Source organism: Bubalus kerabau, chromosome 6 (genome assembly GCF_029407905.1).
Source record: "Bubalus kerabau isolate K-KA32 ecotype Philippines breed swamp buffalo chromosome 6, PCC_UOA_SB_1v2, whole genome shotgun sequence".
NCBI lineage: Eukaryota > Metazoa > Chordata > Mammalia > Artiodactyla > Bovidae > Bubalus > Bubalus kerabau.
In genome coordinates this window covers 102,829,696-102,851,303 of record NC_073629.1, presented here as the reverse complement: position 1 = coordinate 102,851,303, position 21,608 = coordinate 102,829,696, and the positions used below count along the sequence as shown (strand labels likewise).

Here is a 21,608-nt window from a genome sequence, read left to right as displayed (position 1 = left end):
CTCCAGAGCCAAGAAATACCCTAAATTCCAGATGACACAGATCAAGCAGTCCCTGTTCTCTTAAAGAGGCATAAGACAGTGCCACCAAGTTGACCATAAATCACTCTAAGTGGGCAACACTGTATAGAAGCCCAAGTCTGCAGTGGAGTTCACAAAGAGCAAAGGGTCAGTGATGCCCAGGGCAGGACAGGTCGGCACACCCCAAATGTGGGTGAATGGAAAGACTGATGATAATTCAAGAAGAGCCAGCAGACCTGTAGTCACGGAGGGAGAGGCAGTCAGAGGAGACAGAAATTATCCTGAGGGAGAAAGCTCTATATCTTGGAGCTTGAAAGGATCTTTGGCAGTATTCGATAACCTTTCTTACATAAAAGTTGTTTCAGGGAAAAGAAAATGAAAATGTTTAGTGACAGGCTAGGATTACTATAGCTAACCTAAGCTGCTTCTGCCATTTCCCAAATCATGTCACTGTTCCAGAGGCGTCTCTCTAGTCGTTGGAAAAGTGCGTCTTCGCCCAGGAGGCTCGGGAGGACAGAACTGAAGACGCAGTGGCGGGATGAGCTCTGTGCTGAGGACTCTTTGCTGTGTGTTCATCATGCCAGCCCTCTCAGCACAGTCCTATGTTGACTGGCTACCTTAATTAAGTTGCCATGTTTGCTTGATAAGAAGCTAATACTTGTTAACTACGGTTTGTCAGGCTGTGTGCTGGGTGTGTTACATTTATGGTCTTGTTTCATTCTCACAACCAGTTCTTTGAACTGCTTCTAGTAAACTAGCTCAGGGAAGGAGTAAGGGGGCACAATAGGGGGCTGCTCTAAGTTCAGTCTTCTCTGAGACATTCTAGAAATTAGGCCATTGGTCATGAGATGCCCATCACTGATCTACAGAGTCCTAACCCGCAAAGTCCACTCTTCACTTTCCCCATCCCCACCCCACCTCACTCCCACCCTTCCTGTCAGTTCACCTTCCAAGTCAAGGTAACCAACTGAGTTCAGTCCAACAAATATTTTGCCAGGCACTCATACTCTCAGTGCCATGCATGGTACTTTGTGATGGGCACTATGCTCAGATTTCATGGTCTGGGAGAGACAGATGTCTAAATGGGTAGTTACTCGTCAGGGTGACAAGTGCTAGGCCGTATTCCCTTCCTAGACATCATTGTATCTCTAACCCCAGGCCAGCATCTAGGACATAACAACAGCAAGACTGTTAGAGTTAGCATGTACCGAGGGTGAGGGAGACCTATGTGCCAGGCATTGCACTAAGCACTTTATTCTCAGTGTAATCCTCCCCACAATTTTATGAAGAGTTAGCATAATTCCAGTTTTAAAGATGTGGAAATTAAGTCACAGAGCAATTAAATAACATGCCCAGTTAGTAAGTGGTGGAGCCAGGCTATAGGCCCAAGCAGAGTGACTCTGTTGCCTCTGAGTGTCTGCTGAGTGACTGAGTGAATGAGAGGACAGAAGGCCAGGAGGTGGGAAAGACAGAGAACATGGGAACCAGTGAGCAAGGTCAGGTGAAGGTCAGCGCTAGGTAAAATGAGGTCCACAGGCATGGGAGGCTGGTTCTGCTTGGCAGGGGAAGCCATCACGATAGGTTTCATAAAGGAAGTGGTGCTTAACTGAATGTTCAAGATAAATAGGTGGTCACTGGCTAGGGGAGGGCAGGGTAGACAGAGCTAAGCCAGCCCTTCTACTTTCCCCCTCTCACCTTCTCCAAGACTTCTCCAGCGGTCCCACCTCTACTGCCCCATGCATGAGTTTTCCTCTTATTCTAACCAGCTTATATGCATGCTAAAGATTTTCCTAACCTCAAAAAAATCTTTCCCTGTGCTTTCCCTCCAGCTATTGCCCCATTTCATTGTCTCCCTTTGTAACAAAACTTCTAAAAATAGAAGTCTATTATTCCCTGGCTCCAATTCTGTTTTCTCTTAAACCCAATGAAATCACCATTTCACTCCCACTCCGGTGAAACAGCTCTACTCAAGGTCGAGAGTAACCCCCGTGTTGGCAGATCCAGCCATCAATCCTATTGCCACCTCCTCCCAGGCCCCACACAGCGTTCGATGCAGTTGGTCCCTGCATCCTCCTTAAGACCCTTCCTTCCTTTGGCAACTGAGACATCACACTCTCTCCTGGGTATTTTTCCATCTCAGGCACTGCTTCTTTCAGCCTTTTGCTATGCTCCTCCTCACCTCCCAAATGTTGATCGTGAAAATACACATGGTGATCAACGGCACTCTCCCACTGGAAATCATTTAGGACTCTCTCCAGGACAGAATCCACACTTGAGCCCAGTATTCGAAGCCGGCACCATCTTGCCGCCTGCCTCTGCCACCTCACCTTCCATGAAGTATTTGTATGGCGCTTTGGAGACCAGCCAGCCCCTCCAGATGTCCTTTCTCACCACATCCTCCAAGATCCCTGGGAATCGAGTGGTTCCCATTGGCAGATGAAGAAGCTGCGAATCAGATTGTCCTTCCTTTGCCCAAGGTCACATGGCTTGCAATGTCCTTTGTGAAAGTTTCTAATTCCAGGTCCTGGGTTCTTCCCACTTACAACCCGTTTGTTGTTTGACCTGCTTCCTTAAACTCGGTGCTTCTCAGTGAAGCAGAGGCATGCAAGTCTGGTTCCTTCTTTAGGTGCCAGCCTCTCCATCTGGATCTCCTCTGAAGAGCGCAGTGGTTTACACTCTTCACCCCAGGCACTTGGTAGTCACGTTTGCAGGACAATGGGTGCTCTTACTGGTCCAAATGCTAAATCTCCCCAAATGAAAGGCCAGCTGCAGAGCACGAGAAGAACAAGGGTTGAATGATTTGATCAGACATCTGTGGGGGCCTCCTGGCATTTGGAGTGTGAGCGCCTTAGAGAAACTAACCATTCTGGCCTGAGGGAGTTGGAGACAGTTAATCTTGGTGGTTCTGACCGCTCACTGCCCCAGAGGTCCCAGCCTGCTGCATGACTCAGAGTCCCCAACACTCCCCCTATTCTTCTCTCACTGGGATAGTTGGGAGGCCATTTCTAAGGCATTTTAATTTGGTAATAGCTTGACATGGCCTACTATGCCCAGGGCTGTGTGTTTTAGAAGTTACTGTTGCTTTCTCAGTGGGGGAGTTGGTTTTGAGCTGCTCCATCCAGGATATCTGACTGCCCTGCGTAGCCATGGGAAGGGCCTTTCCTGTTGGCTTCTGGCTTCCCATGCTCCTGCTTGTCTGGGCTTTTTCTTCTCCATTATGGATTACCTGAGTGCACAGACCTTGGACTATTCCATAGCCCAATTCTTTTTTTTTAATTTTTAAACATTATTATACAATTTTTAGAGACTGCTGCTGCTGCTACTGCTGCTAAGTCGCTTCAGTCGTGTCCGACTCTGTGCGGCCCCATAGACTGCAGCCCACCAGGCTCCCCCACCCCTGGGATTCTCCAGGCAAGAACACTGGAGTGGGTTGCCATTTCCTTCTCCAATGCAGGAAAGTGAAAAGTGAAAGTGAAGTCACTCAGTCGTGTCCAACTCCCAGCGACCCCATGGACCACAGCCTACCAGGGTCCTCCATCCATGGGATTTTCCAGGCAAGAGTACTGGAGTGGGGTGCCACTGCCTTCTCCTTTTAGAGACTACTTCCCACTAATGCTTATTACAAAATATTGGCTATGTTCCCTGTGTTGTACAATACATCCTTGAACCAGTCTTACACCCTATAGTTTGTATCTCCCACTCTCCCACCCCTATTTTGCCCATCCGCACCCTTCCCTCTGGTAACCACTAGTTTGTGCTCTATATCTGTGATTCTGCTTGTTTTTCGTTATATTCCCTAGTTTGTTGTATTTTTTAGATTCCACATAAACATGATATCATGCAGAATTTGTGTTCCCCTGTCTGACTTATTTGACTTAGCATCATGCCCTCCAGGTCCATCTGTGTTGCTGTACATCCACAGCCCTGATCCTTGAGAAACTTCGCCAGAAGTTGATGGTGTTTATTAGAGAGGAAAGATTTGGCCAAAGGTTTGCTGTTGTACATGCATTTCTACGTGCATTTCTGCAATGCACTGTGTTAAAGAGGCGATGGCCATCCATCTTTCCTTTGCTTTGTGGAACTTTCTGGAATTCACAAAGACCATAGGAACCAACAATAAGAGGCAGGCAAGGGGATGGGGGGGCTATGAGGGACTCTTAGTGCCTCACTGAATGTTACACACTGCCAGAGAGCTTCTCTACCCCATCTCCAGCTGCACTGACCCCCCGTGCTGTCCCTGGACTCTGTGCGACTGTCTGTGATGGCACTGACTGGGATCCACGCCAGGGCGGTGTCCTGTTAAGAGCTCCTGTACTCATGTCAGAGAAAGATATGTTCAAATAGTATCCAGAACTTACTAGTTGTATGACCTTGAATAAGTCTCTTCATCTTTCTGAGCTTCTATATAAATTAATAATTAACAGCACCCTACTCACATGGCTATTGAGAAGAAGAATTGAAGAAACCTGTAATGTTCCTGTCACTGTGCCTAGTCCAGAAGTTTCCAGTAGGTTCAGTAATTGCACTGAAGTTTATGTTTCATTTCTGAAATACAGTTGTTTCCATAAGAAAATACTGTTATGTAAATTCTCTTGTTAAACCCTTGACCTTTTTTCGCCTGCGAAATAAAGGCCCAACTCCGACTTGTCACTCAGCATTTGTATTTGCATTTCAGGCTTTAAATTTCATTGTTAGGGAAGACTAAGAAAATGTAGATTTCTAGAAGAAAATGCATGTAGATACAGATGAGAGTTTGTCTAAATTCAATGAGCAGTGGCTCTGTATAAGGCCCTGGGCCAGGATCACAGGGCTGAGGAAATCACACATGATACACGCTAGGCAGTGGCATCATGGTTTCTGGCTGTCCTGTACAGGCACCAACCTCCCCCACCCCATACCCACCGCGCCCCTGTCCCTGTAGAAGGCAGCCCCAAGGGAAGACTTGCCGCAGGGCCCTGGCACAGCAGAGCAGCTGGGCATCAGTGTGCTGGCAGCTGGCCCAAGGGTGGAGGCGGGGGAGGTTGGGGCTGGGAACTGGCCAGCAGCCAGACCTCCCTCAGGTGCCCCAGCAGTCACGGAATGGGTCCTGTTCTTCCGCTTTGGTTTTCTCTAGACTGCACTGAGCAGGGTTTGGGGAGGCAGGGCAGTGACTCCAGCCCCATGTTGAACCCATACAGATGTTGAAGACCAGAGAGGTGAGATGACTTGACTACAGTCACACAGCAACAGATCCAGGGCTAGAACTCACAAGCCTTCTGAAAAATAGTCAGCGCTGTCTGACTTGTGGACTCCTGAGATTGCCTTATTTCCAGTGCAAGTCCATTGAGATTGTCAGTGAGAGTTCCTTCAGAAAATCGCTGGGGTCTTCTGTGTGCCCATTCTCTGTGCAAGGAACTGGGCTTACAGGGTTAAATCAGACCCTGACTTTGGGAATTCACAGCGCCATGAGGGAGACATACTACCAACAGTTGTAGTTCAGTATGGCAAGTCCCGATGCGGGCAAGCATGTGATGTGGGTGGCGGTGGGTGGACAGTGAGCACAGAGGAGGCACTTGGCCCAATCTGGGGATCTAGGAGTTACTCCCAGTGAAACTGACATCTGAGCTGAGTTGTGAAGGACCAGGAAGCAGAAGGAGGAGAACAAGGAAGAACATTCCAGGCAGAGGGAATAGGATAGCAGGAGAGCATACTCAATGAGACCCCCCCAACATATATTTGATGTATATTCAGGGCACTGAGTACTTCCCACTGGCTGGACCATAGTATGTGTGAGAGAATAAAGGCAGATGAGGCTGGACACGTAGAAACATTCAAGAAGGATGAAAAGGCTGTGCCTGTGATTTTATCAAAGCCTGGGAGCTCCCTCCTTAGGTCTCCAGGGCACCAATCTCCTTGTCTGGGAGCCTGGATGGAATTCCTGATTTCCTTGCAACCAGGCTTACTGCAAAGAATCTATTGGAAATCCAGTGAGTTCCTTTTACCAAATTCCACAGAAGGGCCTTTTTGTTTATCTACTTATTCCTTTAGAATGTCCTGGCTCCTCCCCTCCACCCGCCTCTGGAAACTTGGTGTGGAAAAGGGACTGAAGTGCTGATTGTAGGAAATGAAGCTTGATTCAAGGTTTAAACACCAACAGCTCTTCATGAAACAGTAACCAGTGCCCGGCAAGCTATGACTCTCTCTCTCTCTCCCCACAGGCCTGCAGAGTTAGCCACCAAGTACGCAAACTTTTCAGAGGGAACCTGCAAGCCTGGCTATGCTTCGGCCTTGATGACTGCCATCTTCCCCCGGTAAGTGCTCGGGTTTCTTCCCATCACCTGGTTAGCCCGGTCATGGCCCAGGGCTCAGACACACCTGCCCCTGGCGGCAAGTGGTGTGCTCCTGAGAAAGTGAGATTCTGTGATGTCTTCTCTCCTGCATCCTTGAGTCTGTGGGTGCCTGAATGCCTGAAAGAACTTTGCTTTTGGTTGGCTCCTACCCTAGTCCTACTCTCGGCCCTGGTTACACCTTACCTCATCCTCTCTGAGCTTGTACCTGCCAGCACAGCTCGTTTCTGCAGAGGAGAAAGAGGAGGTAGGACCTATGTGCTCCCCTAGGAAGCCAGGTATCCAGAGGCAACCAGACAGTGCTCCGCAGCACAGAAGCTCGTAGTCCTTTTTAGAAGCTCTGACCTGGCTTCAGGGAGGCATGTCCAAATAAAGCAGGAAATAGAGCAGAGGAGTTTCTGAGGCTGGCTGTTTTGGCACCTTCCCTCTCTGTCCCTTTGGTGTCCTGGAGTTCCTGATTTCTTTGATTGCAGGCTGCTGAAAGAAGACCTGCCAAACCCTGGGAGATCCTTTCACCAAATTCCCCTAAGAGGCCTTGCTTGCTTGTCTGCCTTTTCCTTTCGGGTTTTCTTTCCTGAAGCCTTGGTGTGGAAAAGAGCCTAATGTGCTGTGATCATCTTGTCTGCAGTCCGAGTGCAGTGAGACCTTTGGGGTTGTTTCACTCCTTCAGAAAGCTATAGGAGTATCTGACTCAAGGGGTTGTAGGAGGGGCTGCTCAGGACCTCTGGGAGTCAACATGTAGCACTCAGACCACCAGAGGAGCCCTTGGGGTGGCCTCTTGGAGTGGGCTCTGCTCACTGGGGGAAGGGTATGCACCCCATCCCTTAGAGGTTGAGGTTAGGGCACACAGCGTCCTTGCACAGGAATGCTGACCAACAGCTTGCCCAACAGCAAACCCAGGATATTTGGTTATTATGGTCCCTTTCTTTCCTAACGTAAGCCATTCAAGCTTGCTCCTTGTATAAAATGGGGGCTCTGCTGGCTGAATATCTGGTGTTCAGATAGAGATCTTTGTCCAGGCTCTGTCTTCTGACTTGATTCCAGTATTTTGCTTCTCCAAGCTATTTACTGAGCACTTTTTCAGGGTCTGGCAGTATGTTCCATATTCTTACATAGGTTTTCTCAGACCTACAGGGCTCAAACCCCTGGGCCAGACACGTGTGAGTTTTTCTTGACCTGTATGTGGATTTTATAACTGAAAGTAATACAAGCACATGGGGAAAAGAACTCAATAGTAAAAAAGGGTATTTACTTCCACTCCAGACCCCAGAGACAGCCAATATACCATAAAAAGGAACAGACTGTATTTATTGTCCTGTGTCTTGCTTTTTACACCTAACAATATATCTTAAAGAGTATCCTATTATCAGCATATATGGATTCATCTTATATTTTAAATAATTGCATAATATATAATTGTTTGGAGAGATCACGATTTTATTAAAAATTCACTGGTTTAATTTATGTACAGTAAAAATTGCTGTATAGTTGTATGAGTTTTGAGAACACCTTTGTGCAGCCACCATAATAATCAATAGACTATTTCCATCATCACCTCCAAATATTCCTACAAGCTTCTTTGCAGTTAACCCCCCACCTTGACTCCCAGGCCTCAACAACCACTGTCCCTGTAGTATTTGCAGAATGCCATATAAATGGATCATATAGTGGCCTTTTGAGTCTGCGTCTTTTGTGTGGTATAATGCCTTTGAGATTCAAGCATATGTGTAGCAGTTGTTTGTTCCTTTTTATTGCTGAATAGTATTTCATTATATGGGCATAACATTTTATGTTGTTTATCTATTCAGCAGTCAAAAGGTATTTGGGTTAATTCCAGTTTCTAGCTATTATAAATAAAGCCAATGTAAACATTTGTGTAGAGGATGTATGCTTCACTTTGTAAGAATTTGTCAATCTGTTTTCAGAAGTGACTATATTCTTTTGCCTTCCTGCCAGCAACATATGAGGATTTTAATTGCTTTACATCCCTGATATCAATCTTTTTTATTTTAGCTGTCCTAGTAGGTTGAGAGCAGTCTCTCACTATGATTTTAATTTGTATTTTACTAATGACTAGTGATGTTGAGTCAGACTTGCCTGTGAGCATCCAGGAGTCTCTGGCGAAGGCCATGGGTTGACATTGAGCTGCATGGGGTTGCTGCTACTACTGCTAAGTCGCTTCAGTCGTGTCCGACTCTGTGCGACCCCATAGACGGCAGCCCACCAGGCTTCCCTGTCCCTGGGATTCTCTAGGCAAGAACACTGGAGTGGGTTGCCATTTCCTTCTCCAATGCATGAAAGTGAAAAGTCAAAGTGAAGTCGCTCAGTCGTGTCTGACTCTTAGCGACCCCATGGACTGCAGCCCACCAGGCTCCTCCGCCCATGGGATTTTCCAGGCAAGAGTGCTGGAGTGGGGTGCCATTGCATGGGGTTAGGGGCGCTGAATACAACAGGCCTGAGAGCCTCGGGGTGTGCTGCCATAAGTCCTTTCAAAGGAGGTAGCCATTACCCCTACCATAGTTTGGCCTCAGGGAAGGAACTACAGGGAGGAAACACAGCCCCGCCCATCAACAGAAAATTGGATTAAAGATTTACTGAGTATGGCCCTGCCTACCAGAGCAGGGCTTCCCAGGTGGCACTAGTGGTAAAGAACCCACCTGTCAATGCAGGAGACATAAGAGACAAGGGTTCAATCCCTGGGTCGGGAAGATCCCCTGGAAGAGGGCATGGCAACCCACTCCATTATTCTTGCCTGGAGAATCCCATGGACAGAGGAGTCTGGCAGGCTACAGTCCATAGGATCCGAAAGAGTCAGACATGCCTGAAGTGACTTAGCACATCAGAGCAAGACCCAGATTCCCCCGCAGCTCGTCCTTTGCATCAGGAAGCTTCCACAAGCCTCTTATCCTCACCCATTTCAGAGGGCAGACGGAACAAAAACCACAATCACAGGAAACTAACCAAACTGATCACATGGATCACAGCCTTGTCCTATTCAATGAAACTATGAGTCATGCCATGTAGGGCCACTCAAGATGGATGGGTTATGGTGGAGAGTCCTGACAAAATATAGTCCATTGGAGAAGTAAATGGCAAACCACTTCAGTGTTCTTACCTGGGAACTCCATAAATAGTATGAAAAGGCAAAAGATATGACACTGAAAGATGAACTCCCCAGGTTGGTAGGTGCCCAATATGCTACTTGAGAAGAGTGGAGAAATATCTCCAAAAGGAATGAAGAGGCTGAGCCAAAGTGAAAACGGCACCCAGCTGTGGATATGACTGGTGATGGAAGTAAAGTCGGATGCTGTAAAGAACAATATTGCATAAAAACGTAAAGTGTTAGGTCCATGAGTCAAGGTAAATTGAACATAGTCAAGCAAGAGATGGCAAGAGTGAACATTAACATTTTAGGAATCAGTGAACGAAAATGGACTGGATTGGGTGAATTTAATTCAGATGATCATTGTATCTACTACTGTGGGCAAGAATCCCTTAGAAGAAATGGAGTAGCCCTCATAGTCAACAAAAGAGTCCAAAATGCAGTACTCGGATGCAATCTCAAAAATGACAGAATGATCTCTGTTTGGTTCCAAGGCAAACCATTCAATATCACAGTAAACCAAGTCTATGCCCCAACCACTAACACTGAAGAACCTGAAGTTGAACTGTTCTATGATCACTCACCTAGAGCCAGATACCCTGGAATGTGAAGTCAGGTGGGCCTTAGAAAGCATCACTATGAACAAAGCTAGTGGAGGTGATGGAATTCCAGTTGAGCTATTTCAAATCCTGAAAGATGATGCTGTCAAAGTGCTGCACTCAATATGTCAGCACATTTGGAAAACTCCGCAGTGGCCACAGGACTGGAAAAGGTCAGTTTTCATTCCAATCCCAAAGAAAGGCAATGCCAAAGAATGCTCAAACTACTGCACAATTGCACTCATCTCACACGCTAGTAAAGTAATGCTCAAAATTCTCCAAGCCAGGCTTCAGCAATACGTGAACCGTGAACTTCCAAATGTTCAAGCTGGTTTTAGAAAAGGCAGAGGAACCAGAGACCAAATTGCCAACATCCGCTGGATCATCGAAAAAGCAAGAGAGTTCCAGAAAAACATCTATTTCTGCTTTATTGACTATGCCAAAGCCTTTGACTGTGTGGGTCACAATAAACTGTGGAAAATTCTGAAAGAGATGGGAATACCAGACCACCTGACCTTCCTCTTGAGAAATTTGTATGCAGGTCAGGAAGCAACAGTTAGAACTGACATGGAACAACAGACTGGTTCCAAATAGGAAAAGGAGTACCTCAAGACTGAATATTGTCACCCTGCTTATTTAACTTCTATGCAGAGTACATCATGAGAAACGCTGGGCTGAAAGAAGCACAAGCTTGAATCAAGATTGCCGGGAGAAATATCAATAACCTCAGATATGCAGATGACACACCCTTATGGCAGAAAGTGAAGAGGAACTAAAAAGCCTCTTGATGAAGGTGAAAGAGGAGAGTGAAAAAGTTGGCTTAAAACTCAACATTCAGAAAACTAAGATCATGGCATCTGGTCCCATCACTTCATGGGAAGTAGATGGGGAAACAGTGGAAACAGTGTCAGACTTTATTTTTTTGGGCTCCAAAATCACTGCAGATGGTGACTGCAGCCATGAAATTAAAAGACGCTTACTCCTTGGAAGGAAAGTTATGACCAACCTAGATAGCATATTGAAAAGCAGAGACATTACTTTGCCAACAAAGGTCCATCTGGTCAGACTATGGTTTTTCCAGTGGTCATGTATGGATGTGAGAGTTGGACTGTGAAGAAAGCTGAGCGCTGAAGAATTGATGCTTTTGAACTGTGGTGTTGGAGAAGACTCTTGAGAGTCCCTTGGACTGCAAGGAGATCCAACCAGTCCATTCTGAAGGAGATCAGCCCTGGGATTTCTTTGGAGGAAATGATGCTAAAGCTGAAACTCCAGTACTTTGGCTACCTCATGCAAAGAGTTGACTCATTGGAAAAGACTCTGATGCTGGAAGGGATTAGGGGCAGGAGGAGAAGGGGACGACAGAGGATGAGATGGCTGGATGGCATCACCGACTCGATGGACATGAGTTTTGAGTGAACTCCGGGAGTTGGTGATGGACAGGGAGGCCTGGCGTGCTGCAGTTCATGGGGTCGCAAAGAGTCGGACACGACTGAGCAACTGAACTGAACTGAACTGAACTGATGAAGACCTACAAGACCTTCTAAAATTAACACCCAAAAAAGATGTCCTTTTCATCATAGGGGATTGGAATGCAAAAGTAGGAAGTCAAGAGATCCGTGGATTAACTGGCAAGTTTGGTCTTGGAGTACAAAATGAAGCAGGGCAAAGGCTAACAGAGCTTTGCCAAGAGAACACACTGGTCATAGCAAATACCCTCTTCCAACAACACAAGAGAAGACTCTACACATGGACATCACCAGATGGTCAATACTGAAATCAGATTGATTATATTCTTTGCAGCCAAAGATGAAGAAGTTCTATACAGTCAGCAAAAAACAAGACCAGGAGCTGACTGTGGCTCAGATCATGAACTCCTTACTGCAAATTCAGACTTGAGTTGAAGAAAGTAGGGAAAACCACTAGACCATTCAGGTATGACCTAAATCAAATCCCTTATGATTATACAGTGGAAGTGACAAATAGATTTAAGAGGTTAGATCTGATAGACAGAGTGCCTGAAGAACTATGGATGGAGGTTTGTAATATTGTACAGGAGGCTGTGATCAAAACCATGCCCAAGAAAAAGTAATGCAAAAGGCAAAATGGTTGTCTGAGAAGGCCTTACAAATAGCTGAGAAAAGAAAAGTGAAAGGCAAAGGAGAAAAGGAAAGATATACCCATTTGAATGCAGAGTTCCAAAGAATAGCAAGGACAGATAAGAAAACCTTCCTAAGTGATCAATGTAAAGAAGTAGAGGAAAAAATAGAGTGAGAAAGACTAGAGATCTCTTCAAGAAAATTAGAGATACCAAGGGAACATTTCATGCAAAGGTGAGCACCAAAAAGGAAAGAAAACAGTATGACCTAACAGCAGCAGAAGATATTAAGAAGAAGTGGCAAGAAGACAAAGAAGAACTGTACAAAAAAGATCTTCATGACCCAGAAAATCATGATGGTGTGATCACTCACCTAGAGCCAGACCTCCTGGAATGTGAAGTCAAAGGGGCCTTAGAAAGCATCACTACAAACAAAGTTAGTGGAGGTGATGGAATTCCAGTTGAGCTATTTCAAATCCTAAAAGATGATGCTGTGAAAGTGCTGCACTCAATATGCCAGCAAATTTGGAAAACTCAGCGGTGGCCACAGGACTGGAAAAGGTCAGTTTTCATTCCAATCCCAAAGAAAGACAATGCCAAAGAATGCTCAAACTACTGCACAATTGCACTCATCTCACACATTAGTAAAGTAGTGCTCAAAGTTCTCCAAGTGAGGCTTCAGTAGTACATGAACCGTGAACTTCCAGATGTTCAAGCTGGATTTAGAAAAGGCAGAGGAACTAGAGATCAAGTTGCCAAGATCTATTGGATCATGGAAAAAGCAAGAGAGTTCCAGAAAAACATCTACTTCTGCTTTATTGACTATGCCAAAGCCTTTGCACTGTGTGGATCACAATAAACTGTGGAAAATTCTGAAAGAGATGGGAATACCAGACCATCTTTCCTGCCTCTTGAGAAACCTGTATGCAGGTCAAGAAGCAACAGTTAGAACCCATATGGAACGACGGACTGGTTCCAAATTGGGAGAGGAGTATATCAAGGCTGTATATTGTCACCCTGCTTATTTAACTTATATGCAGAGTACATCATGTGAAATGCTGGGCTGGATGAAGCACAAGTTGGAGTCAAGATTGCCAGGAGAAATATCAATAACCTCAGATATGCAGATGACACCACCCTTATGGCAGAAAGTGAAGAACTAAAGAGCCTCTTGATGAAAGTGAAAGAGGAGAGTGAAAACACTGGCTTAAAATGCAGCATTCAAAAAATGAAGATCATGACATCTGGTACCATCACTTCATGGCAAATAGATGGGGAAACAATGGAAACAGTGAGATACTTTATTTTCTTGGGCTCCAAAATTACTGCAGAGGGTGACTGCAGCCATGAAATTAGAAGATGCTTGCTCTTTGGAAGAAAAGCTATGACAAACCTAGAGAGCATATTAGAAGGTAGAGACATCACTTTGCCAACAAAGGTCCATCTAGTCAAAGCTATGGTTTTTCCAGTAGTCATGTATGGATGTGAGAGTTGGACCATGAAGAAAGCTGAGCGCCAAAGAATTGATGCTTTTGAACTGTGGTGTTGGAGAAGACTCTTGAGAGTCCCTTGGACAGCAAGGAGATCCAACCAGTCCATCCTAAAGGAAATCAGTCCTGAATATTCATTGGAAGGACTGATGCTGAAGCTTAAGCTCCAGTACTTTGGCCATCTGATGCAAAAAACTGACTCATTGGAAAAGACCCTGATGGGTAAGGTTGAAGGCAGGAGGAGAAGGGGATGACAGAGGATGAGATGGTTGGATGGTATCACCGACTCCGTGGACATGAGTTTGAGCAAGCCCCAGGAGTTGGTGATCGACAGGGAAGCCTGGCATGCTGCCGTCCATGGGGTCACAAAGAGTCGGACACAACTGAACAACTGAATTGAACTGACTTTTTTCCTTTGTATAGATGCATGTTTCTATTTGTTCTTTTTCTTTTGCTTGAAGAATGTCTTTTAACATTACTTATGAGGAAAATGTAATGGCAATGAAATCTATCAGCTTTGGTTTCTCTGATCAAGTCTTTATTTTACCTTCAGCTTCAAAAAGTTGTTTTTGACTGCATATACAATTCTAGGTTGATAATTTCATAAACACACACACACAGTACTTTAAAGCTATAACTTCATTTTCTTTTGATTTGTGTAGTTTCTATGTCTTCTGTCATTGTTACTTTTTTTTGCTTTGTATGTAACGTTTCTCTTTTCCTCTGGCTACTTTTTTGAGATTTTATTCCTTATCACTTGTTTTCAGCAATTTGATATGATGCACTTTGTTGTAGTTTTCTTTATATTATTCTTGACTTGCATTTATCTAGCTCAGTGAATCTGTGGGTTTGTATTTACTTTTAATCAAATTTGGATGCTTTTTGTCCTTATTTTTTAAAATATTTTTTCTGTTCATCACCCTTCCCAGGATTCCAGTTACATGTATGTTAAGCCTTTCGTCCAATTGGTTTGTTTGATGCTATTGTGTTGGTGGGGTTTTTTTCTCCCCAATTTCTTATTTCTCTTTGTGCTTCATTTTGGACAGTTGATATTTCTGTGTTTTCACGTCCACTGATATTTCTTTTGTGGTGTCTAATCAGCTGTTAATCCCATCTGGTGTGTTTTCATGTCAGATACTGTGTGTGTAATCCCTGTGGTTCTATTAAGGTCTTTTTATATCTTGCACTTCATTCTTTATTATGTCCATGTGCTCTTCTATTGGTAATTTCATCATCTCTATCATTTCTGGGGTGGTTTCTCTTGATTGATTTTTCTCCTGGTAATGACCTATATTTGTCTAATTCTTCATATGCCTGACTGGTAATTTTTTTTTATTAGATTCAAAACAATGTGAAATTTATGTTTTTATGTGCAAGATTTTTTTTTTGTATTCTCTTAAATAGTTCTAGTTTTGCTTGGGTGTGTAGTTAAATTACTTGGAATCAGTTGTATTCCTTTGAGACTTGCTTTTAATGCTGTTGGTGCAGGTGTTGAGTAACCCTTTGTCTAGAGCTAATTTATCCCCATTACTAATGCAGTACCTGTCTGAAGACTTGACTCAGTGCCTTGTTGGTTGCAAGGCATTTCCACCCGGCCTGATTTATTTCCACAGTGCTTTTGTCAATACAAACAATGAATTTATAATTTTGAAAGTTATTGGCAAATTGTCCTCTGTAACAGTTCTTGAATTTATATCTACACATAGTATTTTATAGAGTTGTCTTTGTCTATTTTCATCCAATACTTGTATAGCTTTATTATTTATATTTGAATTAATAATCCATTTGAGATTTTTATTGTTTTGTTTTGGTGTTAGGCATGATTCTTGGTGTCAGGATCTGGATTTGTTTAATTATTTTCCTTATGGGTAACTAGTGTTTTTTTTGATATTTTGACCAAAAAGTTCTAAGTAAATTTAGGAATTTGAAATTTGTAGCAACAATATTTTGACACAAGAGGTTTTGATACAGCTCTTTTGACATGTTAGTTTTGACCCCACCTAATGAAAACCAACTTAAATCTCTCTCTCTCTGTTTTATTACCAAGTGCTGTATGAAGCATATTCTCACTCTGTTCCTAAGCCTCACGCCTCCTTGAGTCCACCCAGTCACTGCCTCCCACACCTGAGCAAAGACTGGGGAGCAGGCAGTGGTAAAGGCACTGGTAAAGGCCAGGCTGATACTCTGGCCTGTCCAGGATGCAGAATCCTGCTTCTCTGGGAAGCCAGCCGGCTCACTCTCACACCTGCCTCCTTTCCTCTTCAAAACTTGCCTACCTGGATACATTGTCCTCTAGTGAGAGAGATGGGGAGGAGGGCGCATAAGATCCAAAGGAACTCAGATTTATTGAGCATCTGCTCAACTCTGTACAGTGGATTAGGGCTTTTCATCTATTGGTCTCATGGAAGGGAAAGTCTTCCCTGACCTCCGCCCATGAACACAGTTACTCTTTCCTCAACCCATCCCACTGCAGTGCTGCACACATTGCTCTGTTATTGTACTTATAAGTGTGTATTGATATTTCTTCTTCCATCATAGGCTGTGCACCCCTTAGCACAGAAATATGGTCTTGTTCATAGCTGCTATACTTTGGCAGACCCTTTAGCACTTAGTAGGTGCTTAATGCTTGTTACATGAATGGATATGGATCTCTGCCCTTGGGAGACTAAGATTCTGAGGGTGTGAGAAATGTTGATAAAACACTGTTTCAGTAGAGAGAGTTACCAAAGAAAAATAACTATTTTGACATGTCTTTGGATATCAGTTGTTATGTACTTACTGAAAGCCCATGTGCCTAGCGCCATACTAGGTATCCGAGAACACTTATAAGAGGAGTTCCTATTGGAGAGCACCTTATAATCCTAATCTTATTAATATAATAATCTTAAAAATAGTCCAGGTCTTCTGATGTTCCCACTCAAAACATACCCAGAAAACACACTTGCTTTATTCAAGTTATTTTATTTAGAATGGCTCATTGGCTTTTAAATAGTAGCTTTACCATTGATGATTCCTTGGTGGCTCAGATGGTAACAAATTTGCATGCAATGCAGGAGATCCAAGTTCGATCCCTGGGTCAGGAAGATCCCCTGAAGAAGGGAATGGCTACCCACTCCAGTATTCTTGCCTAAAGAATTCCATGGACAGAGGAACCTGGCAGGCTGCAGTCCACGAGTCTGTCACAAAGAGTCTGACACAACTGAGCGACTAACACACACACCAATGTGTGCTAGATTAGAAAGAGATGAGATGTGGGGACCCAACGTGCTCAGAGCGCTCTCCCTTAATAGGCTGTGCATGATCTTGGAAAAGTCAGAGCATCACATAACTCATTAGTCAAGAGGATGAAATGAGATGATGTATCTTGGGGCTATGAATGTTAGATCCTTCCAACAAAATTTAATATTAGACATTAATTGAATTCTGTTTTTTCAATGACTTTCATTAAATCAGGTTAGTTTTTTTTTCAGTAAGAAATAAAGATCCCAGAATAGGTCATGGTATACATTTAAAATGTAGGTTTAAAAAATATGTATAACTCATAAAAGCTTTTTAAAAATATTTTTACTTCCTTATTTATTTGGCTGGGCAGAGATCTTCATTGCAGCATGCGGGATCTTTAGCTGTGGCATGCAAACTCTTAGTTGTGGCGTGTGGGCTCTAGTTCCCTGACCAGGATTGAACCCAGGCCCCTTGCATTGGGAGCATGAGTCTTAGCCACTGGACCACCAAGGAAGTCCCTAATTCATAAAATCTGAATGGACGCTCCCCATTTTCCTAGCAGTGTTTTGCTATAAACGTACAAGTGGCTTTTTAAAAGTGCTTTGGTGAAAGATTGAGTATCATGTCTTTCTGACGGTCACCAGAAGAGCCATTCAGCATCAGGTGCAAGCGCGCAGCCATAGGCGAGGCCTGCGGCAAACCGTTGCAGCAGAAAGCAGAATCCAGACCCAGGCTGTGCCCAAGCACAGCAGCGACACTGACAGCCAACACCTACTGACGCATCAATATTGACTTCCCAGATCCTCTGCTAAGAACTTTTCCTGTCTGTTCTGTGTAAGAATCTGCCTGCCGACGCAAGAGATGCAATAGATGTGGATTCGATCCCTGGGTTGGGAAGATCCCCTAGAGCAGGAAATGGCAACCCACTCCAGTATTCTTGCCTGGAAGATCCCATGGACAGAGGAGCCTGCTGGGCTACAGTCCATAGGGTTGCAAAGAGTCAGACCTGACTGAGCACGCATGTACAAGCACAGTCTTCCCAACAATCCTCTGAAATAGAACAGTTATTGATACACTTTTAGCTCTGAGGAAATGGAGGCATAAAGAAGTTAAGCAACTGGCCTGAGGTCACATGGATAGGATGTTTTGAACCTGAGTACTCTGACCTCAGAGCTTACATGCTCAACTGCCACCTTCTACTGCCTCTTGCTGCTGCTGTCTTATGGACAGGGTGGCTGGGGGCCAGATCGCAGAGGTCTACCAGATGCCCTGTGGGGGCTCTAGCGGCATTGGTGTGGAATTGCCCTCTTGCCCAGCTCTACAGAGGAAAACCTCACTCCCTTGAGATGTTTGTTGCCTTGGGAAGGCCAGGGTGCATAGTGTGTGTCTGTAACTGTGTGTGTCTGTGATTCTCATACTACTAAGGAATCATTGCTGTCGTCCAAGCTGACCAAGTTCCCCAGAGTGCAAAGGATGGCCTGTGGAACCCTGCTGAGATCTCTGAGGCAGGAAATCGGGAGGAATGACAGTCCCAGCTGCCTGTTTGGGGAACCGTGCATGAGAAGGTGCTGGAGGCCCATTGCACTGCCCTGGGGGATTTGAAAATTTATAGTCTTCTGGCCAGGGTGACTGGGTATCTTGTATCCCCACATTCCAAAGCCCCTCCCCCTCTGTCCTTCATGGATTCTGGGACTTTTATCACTTCAACACCAGGGAGGAGTGGAAAGATGTCCTTGTAAAGCTCTGTCCCGTACCATAAATTACAGAGGAGAATAGAGCACCATCGGCTTCCACAGATTCATTGTCCTAGCCTGAGAGCAAGCTGAGTGTTCCCCCACTCCCCTGCCCAGGAGTGTGCAAGAGACTTGTTACTCTTGCTCTCTGTGCTTCCTCATTCCCCCTTATTCTTAATTTCTGTACTCTCACTTCCATTCCCACCACCCCTCCCTGAAATGCTCTTGTCCAGATCGCCCAGAAGGACTAACGGACACATCCAATGGGCGGACCTCTTTTTTTGACCTCTCTGAAACATTTGTCAGTATTGATCTCTTTCTCCATGTTGAACATTTTGTAACCCTCTTTTCATTAATGCTTGTCCAAACTCCCTTCTCATTCTCCTATTTCTCTATTATTTCTTTTCAGTCTCTTTTACAAGCAGTCTCTTTTTCCTGTACCCACCCTTAAATGTTGATGTAAAAAAAAAAAGAATATTGATGTCTGCTAGGCTTCAACCATGGTCCTTTTTCTTCTCTTCTCACTATATGTTAGCTTCAGCTACAAATATGTGCTGGTGACTCTCAAATCTGTTAGGACCCCAGATCTCTTCTATCTCTAGACCCAAATATCCAACTTCCTACTGAACAGCTCCACTTGGATGACTCTTGAGCATCTCAAAGTCAAAGTATCCAACTCACCAAATTTTCAATCATTCTAATCAGCCCATGTTGCCTATTTCGGTGAATGATACCACTATTCACTCTGTCACCGAAATCTGGGTGTGATTCTTTCTCCTTCCATTCTAAATCAGATATCCGGTTAGTCATCGAGTCCTGACAGGTCTACTCTCTATAGAGAAGTCCGGCCGTTCCCCTGAGCACTGATTCCCCAACCTCTGTTTAGAAACCTGAATCTTCATTCTGTTTACTGACTCCTTCATATCACTATTTAATTGTACTTAGGTTTTTCTCATCCCTTAAGAAGCTGCCATGTTTACTCCACTATCCTAAGTAGTAGTTGTTTAATTCCTAAGTAGTGTCTGACTCTTTTGTGACCCCCATGGACTGTAGTCCGCCAGACTCCTCTGTCCATGGGATTTCCCAGGCAAGAATACTGGAGTGGGTTGCCATTTTCTTCTCCAGGGGATCTTCCCAACCCAGGGATTGAACACATGTCTCCTGCATTGTCAGGCAGATTCGTTATGGCTGAGCCACCAGGGAAGCCCATCCTATAGTAAACCTAATGATAATAACTACCACATCATTCATTCAACAAGTCTTTATTGAGCAGCTCCTAAGTACCAGATACTCTCCTAGGTGCCAGAAGCTTCAGCATTATGTAAGACACTTAAAATCTCTCCTCTTGATGGCTTACACTCCATTGGCAGCCACAGACAGCCTGTGTGTGTAAAATATCACAGTTTTATGGCATCCACAGCTTTATCCAGCCACTGTACTAAATATTATATGTTCATTGCCTATTTAATCTTTACAGTAGCCCTGTGGAGAAAATGCTACTATGCCCACTTTACAGATGAAAAAACTATAACCTCCCCAAGGTCACAACAACACAGAGCCAGGAACCAAACCCATCAATTCCACCTTGTGTCCTGAGTTATGGCTCTGAACCATGAACCTATAGGGGATTACAGATGCCTTTTGATTGGAGAATGTAAGTATCTTCAGTAGGTACTTCTGCAGTGAAATCCTTGGATGCTGGGCCTTTCTGGAAAGAGCAGAGTGCTGAGTAACTAAAGCTTCTCTGTGGAGTATTCAAGGGCTGATAGTCCTGCCTGAGCTGGACAGACTACATGCCTGTCCTTGACCTGGACTCCAGCTTGTAGCTGAAGAAACTACCATCTGTGTCCTGTTGGTTTCTCTGCCATCAATTTTTTTTTCCATGTGTTCCTAAGTGACATTTGTTCTGAATTCTGCTGGGAACCAATCCATGATCTGCTTTTAAAGTAACTCCACTTCTGGGAATTGCCTGGGGGTCCAGTGGTGAGGACTCCATGCTTCCACTGCTGAGGCCAGGGGTTCAATCCCTGGTTGGGGAACCAACATCCCATAAGCCACATGGCTAAAAAGGGGAAAAAAATTTTTTTAATTAAAAAATAAAGTAGCTCCACTTCTGGTCTCAACCTACCCCTGTTTCCCGACCTTTCCAGGAACTCATGCCCTGTAGCTACACCCTCATCTCCCTCCTCTTTGCTCTATCTTCCAGTCTTTATAGATGGATCTGTAGTACATGGCCAGAGTTGTTTTCTTTGGAGAAATCTCTTTCTCTAGATGACTAAGGACCTATATACTTCTTGCACAGGTGAATGCTGCAGACCCACCCAGTGAGATTTTTTTCTGGTTATAAACTCATACATCATAGACAAAGTGCTAGGCCTCCGTCTGCTCACCACTCCTGATGTTATCAGACGTGTCTTTTCTCCTGCCCCAATTCAGGACCTGAGGAGCTAGGTCTCATCCCCTCTCAAACTCTCCTAGCAAGAGTCCTTGGCAGAATGCCCCAGCAGGCATCTGTCAGTAGGGAGCCTATTAAGTGTCTTGGAATCAGAAGTGTGTGAACTGGTCTACAACAAGACTTTTGAGAAACTGAAAATACAGTGTTAGAAAGGTCTGTAGCAATTAGAGTAAGTTTTTGTCATTTGTCATCTAACAATTTTAAAATGGGGCTTCTTATATTTTATATGTGTTTTCATTTTTATAGTGATTCATTTTTATTATTATATTTTATAAAACGATCACTCTCTGTGACAGAATTGAAATTTGAAATGCAGCACAACAAAGTGAATCAGTTATACATATGCTGCTGCTGCTGTTGCTAAGTCGTTTCAGTCGTGTCGGACTCTGTGCGACCCCAGAGACGACAGCCCACCAGGCTTCCCCCTCCCTAGGATTCTCCAGGCAAGAACACTGGAGTGGGTTGCCATTTCCTTCTCCATATACATATGCAAATACCCACAACTATACTCCAATAAAAATTTTAAAAACAAACAAAAAACTGGTCCTTCTTCCCAGGTAGTTTGAG

The 21,608-nt window shown here is 44.4% G+C and overlaps 1 protein-coding gene across 9 annotated transcripts in view; it reads left to right on the top strand.

Moving 5' to 3' along the window:
* ST3GAL3 (ST3 beta-galactoside alpha-2,3-sialyltransferase 3) overlaps positions 1–21,608 on the top strand; it is a 214,245-nt gene that overhangs the window by 132,411 nt on the left and 60,226 nt on the right. For all 9 annotated transcript variants that reach the window (XM_055586136.1, XM_055586140.1, XM_055586131.1 and 6 more), the window contains one exon: positions 6,216–6,308. In XM_055586136.1, the coding sequence (XP_055442111.1) occupies positions 6,216–6,308 (93 nt within the window). The remainder of the gene's footprint in view (positions 1–6,215; positions 6,309–21,608) is intronic.